Source organism: Phallusia mammillata, chromosome 1, assembly GCF_965637545.1.
Source record: "Phallusia mammillata chromosome 1, kaPhaMamm4.hap1.1, whole genome shotgun sequence".
Classification (NCBI taxonomy): Eukaryota; Metazoa; Chordata; class Ascidiacea; order Phlebobranchia; family Ascidiidae; genus Phallusia; species Phallusia mammillata.
The window spans coordinates 19,678,889-19,691,519 of record NC_137252.1 but is presented as its reverse complement, the minus strand read 5'-3'; the positions used below and the strand labels follow the sequence as shown (position 1 = coordinate 19,691,519).

Genomic DNA, 12,631 nt, shown 5'->3' with positions numbered 1-12,631 from the left:
TTCGGTTTCGTATATGTCAAGCAAAACTTGTTAACCAAAATAAACTTGACATTTTTGCACGATAAATGTTTTTTTGAATGCTCGTTGTCAGGTCGGCCGCCGCATGACCACGGGTTACTTAAGGTCAACTAGTAGGTATTACTAACACAGTTCAGAACTTTCTTTCGTCATAACGTAGCGGTTTTTTTTTGCAATAAATTTAGGAATCAAACACTCAAGGCATGTATAAATTAGGTTAAACGGTGTTGTTGAACAGTAAGGACGGCGTGCTATTGAAAACGGTGTCAATAGGTCAAACAGTCGTTTGGAGTGTGCACCCTGAGAGGTTACTACAGGTCAATGATTTTGCGAAACAAAGTTAAATGAAAAACAATTTGTTATGTGTACACTTGTAGCAAATTGCTTTTTAATTTAAAGTGTCTGTAACACAACTGTTACAGCTTTCTAGAAAAAATTGTGTTTAAAACCCGAACTTGGACGACAATATCTGGGTCAAAGCAAGAGATTAAATTAAAGTATTTGTTTCGTTCTTTTTTAATGTTTTTGTAATTATATGACAATAATAGTGCATAAAGAATACGAACAAAAAAGTTTTATTGTTGGGTTAATGCTTTCTAAAAATTTGTCCTTAAAAATCTAAAAGTCACCGCAACATTTGTTTACCGTAAATCCGCACAAACACGCGTGTGGGGACCCATTAGTTTTTGTTTACAAAAACAATCATATGTGTAGATCAAATGATGTGTATAGTAAATTGATAAATATCGTATAGAATATATAAAATGGAAGTATATCAGAAAGCCACCCTTCTAGTTAAAAGTTTGGCCCAATCGGCCCAGTGGTTACCTTTATAGCCTAGGGCAGGGGCGGGCAACTTCTCCATTCGGCGGGCCTGATATGGGAAAATGAAGTACTTGGCGGGCCGGATTCCTGAATCGATACATTAATCGCGTATTATCCAATGATTTAAAACGGATTTTTGACCACCTAAACCAGGGTTGGGAAACCTTTTTGTTTATAAAGGCTACCAAACGATTTATCGACACTCGTGTATAGGCCGCATAGACTATTTCCCAGGCCAAGGACAGTGATGTTCAAACTTTTCGACTTACAGAATGGTCGTTTTGCTATTTCCTCGTAGTTTGTGGGACTTACGGTCCAAGCTAATTAAAATTCACTACATTTTCATCTTCACTACAACATTCAGGATTTATTTAACCTAGAAATTGCTGAACCTGGAGTTTTTGGTAGTCCTATGGAAATCGCTTTATGTACCACTATGGGACCATGGGTCTTGTTTGAAAACCGCTGCCCTGGAACTAATCAAAAAATAATCTGCAATAAAATCAAAAATACGTTTCTGTCTATTTTTTTCAGCGCCTGGTGCAGTCGGTTATATCAACATCTTAAAAATGTATTTTGCCATCGAAGGCCGCACTTAGTGCCCTAAAAGACCGCATGTGGCCTTTAGGCGGCAGGTTCCCCACCCCTGAACTAGGCTATACGTGTGGAAACAAAGGAAACCGTTAAAGTAGGACACACACAAGGTTGGTAGTTATGTCGTAACAATGGACGTATGGTGCAATGGAATTTTTTTTTGCTATTGGGGAGCGTTACTGTCTGTTACAACTGTAATTTGACGTAGTAAGTAAGTAATGGGGGATTGCGGCAGACTGTGGCCGCGGGCCACATTATCATGTAAGACCGGAAACTGTCCGCGGGCCGCTCAAAATCCCGTCGCGGGCCGGATCCGGCCCGCGGGCCGTATGTTGCCCACCCCTGGCCTAGGGCCTATATAATAATTGCAGACTAATTGTCCCAAGGGAGTGATTCACTGGTTTACCATTGTAGTGGAACATTTTACCAGGCAGTCTTTTTGGTGATTAGAATTGACCTGTTTTCGCGCAGCAATGCTCAAAGGTTTTAAGTTATAACGCACATTTTCAGTTTTGGAGAAGGTTTCATACCATACTTGATACTTTGGTTTTGCGTATGTCAAGCAAAACGTTTTAATTGAAATAATGTTAAAAATATACGTTTTCCGAAAGCCGCTTTAAACGGTCGTATTGTTAGCTTAGACAAGAGGTCACTGAAGGTCAGCTTGTAGGTATCACAGAACACAAGAACGTTTTCGTCACAACTCAGCTTTGTAATTTTTGACAAATAAACTCCAAAAAGAACACCGAAATCATGTATAAAGTAAGCCAGGGGTGTGCAACCCGCGGCCCGCGGGCCACAATCCGGCCCGCCAAGCCATTTGGTGTGGCCCTCAACAACACTCTGATTCTCTGATTAGTTTTCTGTAAAACTCCTAAGTTGCTATACGTAACAAGAATAAGCTAAACCAGCGCATGGAACTTTTAATTCACCCAGACCTATGGTCTTCTATTCGCACTAGGTGCTTGTTGCGTTCTATACCGAATGTGACGTAATATACCTCTTTGTCTATTAAACAATTACTTTGTTGTGAAAGGTAGTGTTGCGACAAAATTTGCTTGCACCTAACATTTTTAAGTTGATTTTAAATGCAAAATAAAACAAAACGCAGAGGTGTGGAAATAATATCGACATGATATTATAATGGAAGCCGCACAAACAGCATGGTAAAAAAGTGTAAATATGGTACATGAAAAAAATTGTGTGGCCCTCGCTTGATGTCGGAAATTGGTTATATGGCCCACCGCCGAAAAAGGTTGCACACCCCTGAAGTAAGCAAAACTTCATTGTTAAACACGAAGGACCGCGTGCAACTGAAAATTGTGTGAAAAGTCATTAAACCGTCATTAGGCTGTCGCACAGGAAGGGGCTACTATAAGTCAACGGTATAGGAATTGGTTATTTAAAATATAATCTGACCTTGGACAGCTATAAAAAGATCAAAGCTAGATATTAAATTCCCAGAGGATTGGGAGTATGATTTCCCGTTCTTTTTCTACAACTTTTGTAATTATATGACAATGTAATGATCTAAAACAGGGGTCTCAAACACGCGGCCTCCAAGGGTTTTTGTGCGGCCGGCGAAGTAACTTTTAATCTGTTTATTCAGGCCGAATACTCTTTATGACTAGAGAGTTTACATGATACAATCATTCTATTAGTGCAGTGGTTCCCAACAGGGTTGCCAGATAAAAATTTGGTAAGTAGAAAAATTGCAATGGATGTGCGGGACAGTCCGTGTACCGTAACATTAACTGGAAAATTAATTTCCAGGGTTGGGGAACGAGTCTTACCATTCGAGTCTCAAGTCAAGTCAAGTCACTGGGGGTTCGAGTCTCAAGTCAAGTCGAGTCAGTAGGGGTTCGAGTCCCAAGTCAAGTCGAGTCAGTAGAGGTTCGAGTCTCAAGTCAAGTCAGTAGAGGTTCGAGTCTTACTTCAAGTCAACAGGGTTCGATACAAGTTTTGATTGAGTTCGTAGTTCAAACTTTTTTCATTTTTGCTGTCAACTTAAATGATACACGTTCATAGAAACATACTCATTGTGATTGAACCATGTCGAAAAACGTTATTTCAACTCAACATTTCCATTTTTATTGCATGTGTTGAAATGTTGCGACTACATGCGTGTCATCATTAAACCGCACACTTACATCGTTATGTCAAATAATTTAAACGCTTGCCAGGTGCAATAGAAGCTTTACGTTATTAGGATCCCAAAACCAGAAAATATTATCGTTTGACAGCCTTATGTCATGTTACAGTGATACAAAATGCAACTTGTGCAAAAGCTAAAAAACGCTTGAAATTATTATTATGTATTATCAACACATGTTGGGAAACAAATAACGACATCAATAAACGAAACGACCGTTACCCGTTACAGCATAAGTTATTAACTAAAAATTTTGGTTTATAAGGTTTGTAGTGTGAGGATAACCATTTGGCAAACGAGAGAGGTATAAACACCAAAAGGAGGGTAAAATAAAAGTTGCAAACAACACACACTGAACTCTACTGTAACAACATACATTAAATAAACTGCCAAAAACTGTAGCAGCCTAGGATAATGGAACTATTGTGTGGTTGATATTGTCATGTAGCATAGACTAAAGAACAAAAACTGTAATTGTTAATACACATCACACAAAAAAATACTTGAATGCTACTTTCTTCAATAGTTACAGGTCATAGTTACACTTCAAAAAACCAATGCTGAAAGCAAACTATCACTTAATCGAGATCTGTTAGGTCTCATCATAATGCCCCCTTTGCTGAAAACTCGTTCCACCGGAGGCTGGAACTGCTAGAACCTCTTTTGCCACTTTGTAAAGAGAACCAAATTTCTCTTTATTATCATTCCAAAACTTCAGACATTTAGGTTGTTCATCTTGTTCAACTGTTTCCAAATAGCGAGATAGTTGGCAAGTGGTTTTCTTAAATTGGCCACTGCTGGTCCGTTTCTTGTAATTGGCAAACAGCTTCATACAGCCTTTTTTTTGTTGGCAGTCTTCGTCTTCTTCACTTGTGTCACTGTGTCGGTCAAGCAGTGACTCAGCATCTTCCAAAATCATGTCTAAAAAATAAAGAATAAATAATGTTAGTGTAACACTACATGAAACGCTATTCCCACTATAATGACATGTTGTTTCACGTTAGTTTCAAAACGAATTTAAAAATGAACATATAAAGTACCTTTTATTTTGCACCGCAAAGTTTCTTTCTGAGATTCTGCCAAGTTCAAATCAACCATCCATTGAAAACCAAAACTTGGATCAATCACAGCAGCCAGGATATATATTGGATCGCCAAATGGAAAATGATTTCCAATCTCAATTAAAGTCGGAGAGTCATTACACAAGGTAAGATTAGTGAAAATTCCATGAAATCTTTTCCTGATAGAAGTTTGTAGTTCAGTGATCATCACTTTTAAATGTTTAGATTTGTTAGAATATTGATCTAAGTGTCTGTGAAGGGCCAGTATTGTTGGAACAACCAGACTTATGGTTGGGATTAATTCTCCTTGAGTGAGGTCTGTAGCTTCTGCAAACGGTTGCAAAATGTCAACCATTTCTTTCAGTTGTGTCCATTCTCTCATAGTAAAGATTGCTTCAACATGTTTACACTCTTCGCATATGTTGACCAGCTTTTGATGGTCTAAACCAATTATAATTTGAATCTGGTGAAAGGTTGAGTTCCAACGAGTTTGATTTGATTGTGGTATACTGCGATTTGGCCCAAAAACTTTTTCAAATTCTTCTATGAATGTGCAACTTGTGTGAGCCAATGTTGATATTCTTGATGCTTTGGACAACGCTGGTCTGATTCCTGCCAAATAAAGATGTTTTCAATAAAACTACCCAAATTGTAACAAGCTAAAATCAAACTACATTGCTTTAAATAGAAACAATATATTCTATTTTATCAGTACTGAGCAAAGAAAACTAAAAAAGACTATTTGCCTTTACTGTGCTTCAATCCATCACCAACACTAAGTTGTAGTGTGTGGGCAAAACATGCAAGTCTGGCCTTTCGTGTAACGTTTGCTGCTTCTGACTCAACCTCTTGTTGATGTTCACCTTCTAAATCAAACCACAGGCTGTCATCATCTAAAACTAAGCCTTCCTCAGGAAATGATGTGGTATGTGAAGCAGCATCTACAGACTCTGGAGCTGGAAATGCGATTGTAAACGCTTTCTTCATATTGGCTGCATTATCGGTTATAACATAGTTGATCTTGTGCTTTATCTTGTATTCTGTAACTATGTGTTCAAAAGCAGAAGCAATATGTTCACCGCTGTGACTGCCATGAAACCTTTGACATGCCAATGTAAAAGAACATAATCTGACATCGTTTTCAGAATCATCAATGGCATGTGCTGTTACACCTAAGAATGATCTTAAACGCCTATCAGACCAAATGTCAAGAGTAATGTTAACTGCTGCATAGTTGCTAAGACATGTCGTAATCTTTTTCTTCATTTCCTCAGCATTTGATAAAATATTTTTGCGAACAGTTTTACGAGATAAAGGCCTGTAACAGGGATTCGCTACTTTCAGAAACTTTATAAACCCTTTTGATTCAACAATGTGCAATGGCATACTTTCTCCAACTATAAGATCTTGCACTAAAGACTTGTGAATTTTGTTTGCCTGAGCACTGTTATTTGCATATGTGTCCTTGGATACACTGGGAAAAAAGTTCTTCAGTTTTTGGTCATCTATGGAATCGGCTACATTTAACTTCATAGTGTTTTTGTACCTTTGAAACCTGTAAAGAAATATGTCAAACATTGTATGTATAAAAACTCAAAATCAACAGAGATCAACTTACTCAGAGGAATGTTTCTTAAAATGCCTTGAAAAATTTGACGTTGTTCCTGATTTGTCCGCAATTTTTACCTTGCACCACTTGCATTTTGCCCAGTGTTTTTCTTCTTTTTTTAAGTAATCAGAGAAACCAAACTTTATTATGGATGGAATGTTTGTCATTTTACTTGCTATCGTAACATAAATAAGGTGACCTAAAGTAAGCTAGAGTAACATTTAACGTGTTAAAATTTGTTTTTGTCCGTGTTTAGCAATTAAAACCATAACGAAGCAGAAATACCCGCCTAAAATAACGCACCATGCGCTGCATTTACACTACTCTAAATAACAAAACAACAGCTGCAACAGTATTTTTAGTTACTGCCAATCGCCATTCTCTCCGACAACATGCCCAAGCGCCAAACAAAAACTTGATCGTTCTTTGTTTTACACGCATCGAAGACTTCGTAACGCATGAGTAAATACGCACAAAATGCGCATAAATAACCACACATTCTTATCGCGCTGATATTGTTCGAACTAACCCATCGAAGGAACTTTTAGCCGATTTAAGAAATTTATTAAGTCTGTATTTTGACGAGTCCAAGTCAAGTCGAGTCTCTTGATGTGACGAGTCCAAGTCAAGTCGAGTCTTTTGATGACTAAGACTCGAGTCAAGTCAAGTCTTTAAAAAGGGCGACTCGAGTCGAGTCACTGACTCGAGTCTCCCCAACACTGTTAATTTCCCGGGCCAGTACCAAGGATGGCAGTACGGTACGGTACGATAGTACGGTACGGTACGCAGCAAATTTCATCAAAAAGTACGGTACGTAGGTACGGTACGCAAAGAAAGCTGGAGGTACGGTACGGTACGTGGTACGGTCCTTCACTGGAGCGTACCACCGTACCAAAAGCGTACCGTACCACCGTACTGGTACGCATAATAAATGTTGATCAAACGGTCATTTTTGCATTGTTCCATTTGCAGATAATATCAAAATTGTTCAAAACTGGAATTTAAGTTGTCTATTATATGATTTTCTCACAATGTCCCTGTACCAAAATTAATAGTGCTCAAAAAAGTTTATGACGTCACTGTTAAATATTTTGTGCTTACGGATCGACCGTTATGCAATAGGGGTGGTTACACGCACTGTACGCCTATTATTAAAACGCGCACATGACAAGAACAGAGATTAACTCGGCATTTGTAATTGATTCTCAAGTTAGTTAAAAAAGCTAGCTAGTACTGTTGTCTCTTTCGCAGCAATATGATTTTAAGAAACATGCTGTTGAAAATTATGCATTGTCGCTGCACGTACCAGCCCATCGTAGAAAACACATCAACCTTTCATTTCGAATAAGCTGGTTGTAGTGGGGCAGCTTGATTCAAGGTTGCCATATCGTCCTTATTTCTAAGATTTGTCCTTATTTTAAAAGGCGATGTCTTAAAAAAGTTCATTGTCCTTATTTCTAAGAAATGTCCTTATTTTTGACTCGAGTCTTTATTTTGTCTTATTTTCAACAATTACTAGTCAAATCCCTGCTACAAGTAAAACCTAGACCTGAGCCGTTGTGAGATGCACAAAGTATTTTCTACGAACAAGGAGTTGCTGGAACAGATTGTTCCAGGGCAAAAAAATATGACATGTGATATGTCATGGTTCGTATAAATGCAAAGATTTGTTCAAAAACGTTTGTTTCGTTTCGTATGAAAATTGGATTTTTCGATTGTCCTTATTTTTGGTTTCAAGTCGACGGCAACCCTGTTTAGAGTTTAGACACCTCTCCTTTAAGTGCATGTCATAAAATGTATCCAACCTAATCCCGATTGGTTTATTTGAAGGTACGGTACCTCAAGTACGATACGGTGGTACGGTACGTTTTGATTTTTGACATTTGGTACGGTACGATGGTACGGTACGCTCTAAGTAACGAAGTACGTGGTACGGTCAATGCAATACGTACCGTACCGTACTGCCATCCTTGGCCGGTACTGGAACAGAAGTAAGTTTAATAAACAACTTTATATGGCAGTAAAATGTTGTGTTGTTTACAAAGTATTATATAGTGCCCCATTGAATCAAAACGTACTACTGGCAATTGTGATATTTGCCGTAAACATATGGCCTTTTCAGGGTTTTCTCTTTTTCACTCGAACATTTAAGTTACTTGGTGAATGAAAATCAACTCATTTACTGAGCAGGGCCTGTTTTGCCACAAACGAACAGAATTGGACATTGTCCTGATTTTTTTTAACGTAGTCATTAGGGTTTCGAGATCAAGATCAGTACTACCATCAGTGTTTTTTTAAGGTGTTTTGGGGGACCGAAATGGTCCCCCAAATTTCTACAGCGGTTTCCCAAAAAAAATTTGTTCTGTGATTGTGCACTGCCAGTAGCCTAATAAATAATTCGTTTAAGCAAATATGGCTATTTTTTGGTATTTAAATGAAACGCGGTCTCTTAAAACTACTTAGCGGTCACCCAAACCAAACCTTAAAAAAAACCTGACTACCATATTCCGCCTAATACAATTTGTTGAAAGTAAAGTCCTTTAACATTTTTGGCGGTGCAATTTACCAGACAGGATTAGTTTGACTTGGATTCTTACAATAGCTTAGAAGTGTTGAGTTGAGTTGAGTTGAGTTGAGTTTATTTCGCTCGGTGAAAAAATCGTAGTAACACAATTGCACTAAAATATTCACCTTGCCGGAGATAGCTGCGCAACGTGGAGACGTTAAAAGGCGCGACAAATTAGAGGGCACAGTTGGTGGAGATATGAGAAACGCGCTGCAGCTACACCGTTATTATGAGCGTTATGTGACGGGGACTCACATCAGAGGGTGAGATTGGCGCATTAGGACGTCAAGACTGGGGGTGAAACGTTGGTGGAACCAGTCAGGTTGGGACCTAATCTAACCACCCGTGTTAGGGAAAGAAGGTGGGGTTCGACAGGAAAAGAAACCACCAAAAGAAACCCTGCCGGATAGTTTCGAGCGCCGGAAGAAAGGGTGAAGAACACACATTGTGGGTGTTAACTTTGAATTTGTTAAAAATTATAAAACTTGAAAACTAGTCGTAGTACGCATTGGACTACATAAAAATAGATAACAGATTGATGTAAAGGAACACTTCCTCTAATATGTACACGAATAATAAAAGAAAAAGAAAAAATAAAGTCGAAATTCAGAAGCAACATGTATTCGGTCGAGGGCATCGAAGGGGGACGTGGGTCGCAGTATCAAATCCATCCAGGTTGTTCGACAGCTGTCTGTAAAAATATTGACAGCAAGTCAACTGCTCGAGCAATTACCAGACACCAATCACACAACGCAAGTGATTTTGTTAGTTAACACACGTGCACACACATACTAAAACAGGTGTTCGTGACAAACCAAACTTTTATGGTGTAGGCTATAGGTGTATTATTAAAAAATACAGATTATAAAGTCATAGCCGAGAAAAATAGTGGTCAAATGGTACATCATCCGTGGTAACGCTATTACAAAAATTATGTTAGTAGTGATAAGTAAGAGTAGACCTAAGTCAACATGTGGCTGCTGGCACTATGCAGTCAGTAACTGAAAACGCATGCTAGTTAGCTGGATCTGTAGTGGAGACAAATGGCCGATTATAAAAGGTGGTGAATGTGAACAAAAACTGATTTGGCATGCATGCATAAGTGTATAGAAGGTATTTAAAAAAGTGTTGAACTTTGCAGTAAATGTGCGGTGTAGGAGTTTACAAACAATCTTGCGTTTGGTGCGTTTCTTATTTCCTCAGGAATGCTATTTTTCCACTTTCATGCACTTTCGCTTACTGTCGTAGGCTAAGCTGGTTTCCACTTTTTAAATGACATTTTTGAACATGTAAAACCATTTAACTTCAATGCCACTCGCTGTATGTCACTTCCGACACAAACAGTCGGATATATCCCATCTTATTTTCTAATGTCTAATCACTAATCAGAGACTACAATTGCAATGGTTGGCCAAACAGGAGCATTCATGACGTAGTAGGCAGTCATTCAATGAATGATAACCTTAACCTGCATTGTAAAAGCGCAGCTACCAAATCTATCTTAGACTTTGTTGGACAAAAAGATAACCCTTTGACAAACAATGCCCAAACTTTCATTAAAAAGCTTGGGTGCCAACCAGTTCTACAAACCGCCAAATTTTACAAAAATATCCGCCAAACCGCCAGTTGCAATTTTTGGTGCCAAACACTCTCACAAAACGCCAAAATTGTGATATTGGCGACAAATCCGCCAAATTTGCAACCCTGGTTCCCAACCTGGGATTCGCGGACCCCCAAGGGGTCCGTGAGAGGGATTCAGAGGGTCCGTGGAGCCAAACGTTTGTAGTACCATTAACCAACAGTAAAATATTTGTACGTTTTCGAAATATGTTCACAATCCTGCATACAAGTGCAAACTGTTTGTCAAACTTTCGGGTTTGAAAAAACTACTTTTTTGTGATTTTTATCTCCATTGTGACATTACAACACACATGAACAATGGAATTTGTAGTACATTGTTTCAACATTTGTACACTAGAATATGTATCTCTCTCTGTTGCTACAGTACAGAACTTCATTGAGCTTTGAGGACTGTAAAGGCTGATTAAAATGCCGCACAAAAATGTATTATTAACATATAATGCAAGAAACGAAAAACATATGAGAGACACGGAAAATTACGTTGGGGATCCGCTGCTGGCGTATAAAACTTACAAAAGGGGCCCGCTGGCGTATAAAACTTATAAATGGGGTCCGTGACTACTGAAAGGTTGGGAACCATTGTATTAGTGGTAAGTTATATTTTACAGGATAATCGAACTAGAACATTTTTAGAATCAGCCATTGCGATTGTTGCGTCATTGTAGGCTGTAGCGATTGCGACATAATTTGTGCAAACTTTGCAATAGTTGTTTACCAAAATAGCTCGTTTTGGCTCGCTAGCTCATAGCTTGCGAGGAAGTTAAATTGTGTAGCACCAAATTCAACTGTATTGACAAATCATGTTCGGACTTTGTAATATTTCCTGTCGCACTTAATTAGGATGCAGATGCGACTTTGTGATCTGGTGTTTGCGAGCTTTAACATGTTTTGTCTCGTGCTGTGATTGGATGCTGCTTTGTGTGGGAATTTGTGCAAGAGCCAATCGCAAGAGCACATGTGTACGAACGCCTTTATCTGGGGTATATATAAAAACGCACCCGTTCATTTCGATCTCTTCTTCTGTTTCTCATTCTCTCCAATAAACAAACGAACCCAAGTGCAAGACACGTGTGTGGAGTTTCCAGGACTCCGGTCCTGACAAGCTCAGGAGCTTGGGAGGTTAAGGACGGTGGTATACCTCTTTAATTTGTAGTCACGCGGTTATAACCTTGAGACTCATCAGCGACTATTAACAAAAACATTCATCACTACAAGGCCATTGTTTTCACACAAGGCAAAATAGCACAGTTGACACTTTGCTACTCTATGCATCTATTGCTGTTTTGTTATTACAACATTGATTTTTATTGTAGTTAATGGCATAAATAAACATTTTACTTTTTAATCTTGCAATATTTTTCTTCGATATCGGTAGTGCGGCCCTTGACTTACTTAAAAGTTTGTTTTTGGCCCCCAAAGCGGTTTGAGTTTGAGACCCCTGATCTACAAAAAATATGGACAAATAGCCATGTTAAGTTTGGCTTGCTGCTTTCTAGTAATTTGTCCGTGTAAATTAAATAAAGTTTAGAATTAGATGCAAATAAGATGTAAACAAAATAAATATGTAATCATTTTTTTGACTCCCATAGACTGAAAGATATCTATATTAAACGAATCCTTGCGCATTGTAACAGGATGCCTAGCCTACACGCACTACAACTGAGCATCAGCTTTTCATCTTGGCAGACATCCAATCCCGACACGGAACTGAAAAATATCTTTCCAGGACTCCGTGACTTTGTCTCAGATGCTAGCTCCCTGTGGGTCCTTGATCCCTGTCAGGAAAGACATGGGTAAGGGCCGCGTGCGAACTGGCGTCGCTTGTTTTCAAGCAACAATGTATACGTAAAAGGGCTCGGCAAACAACCCAGCATGTGAGTGCGGTGCAGACGGGTAGACAGCTGCTTCATATCATCCTGCCTACTACGCCCCACGATGGGAAGCATGAATCGGCCCGGAAGATGCAATACAATCCAGTGAATCCACCCTTGAGAAAATGGTGCAAAGGATTGTAGTTTTTAACATCGTAGTCTACAATACTGTCCGAGCGACACAAAAAACTTTTTCCAAATCTGCTTTGCTGACCGAAAGTCATAATTTGTCTTGCAAATTTTTTTCTGGCAAATAGGCTACCTACAACTTGTGACTGCCGGTATATCTTGGAT

At 38.8% G+C, this 12,631-nt stretch overlaps 1 protein-coding gene across 2 annotated transcripts; it reads right to left on the bottom strand.

The window, feature by feature from the left end:
* Window positions 1–3,736: 3,736 nt before the first annotated feature.
* On the bottom strand, window positions 3,737–6,930 carry LOC145219071 (zinc finger BED domain-containing protein 4-like). Of its 2 annotated transcripts, none has more exons than XM_080088862.1 (4): window positions 6,269–6,930; window positions 5,397–6,205; window positions 4,630–5,262; window positions 3,737–4,510 (listed from the first exon to the last, which is right to left on the bottom strand). In XM_080088862.1, the coding sequence occupies exons 1-4, from the start codon at window positions 6,424–6,426 to the stop codon at window positions 4,182–4,184; spliced, it is 1,929 nt and encodes a 642-aa protein (XP_079944988.1). In that variant the 5' UTR covers window positions 6,427–6,930; the 3' UTR covers window positions 3,737–4,181. The 2 variants fall into 2 exon arrangements, with proteins under 2 accessions (XP_079944988.1, XP_079950832.1); XM_080094706.1 differs by having other exon boundaries at window positions 6,039–6,205; window positions 6,269–6,924.
* Between the last annotated feature and the right edge of the window lie 5,701 nt (window positions 6,931–12,631).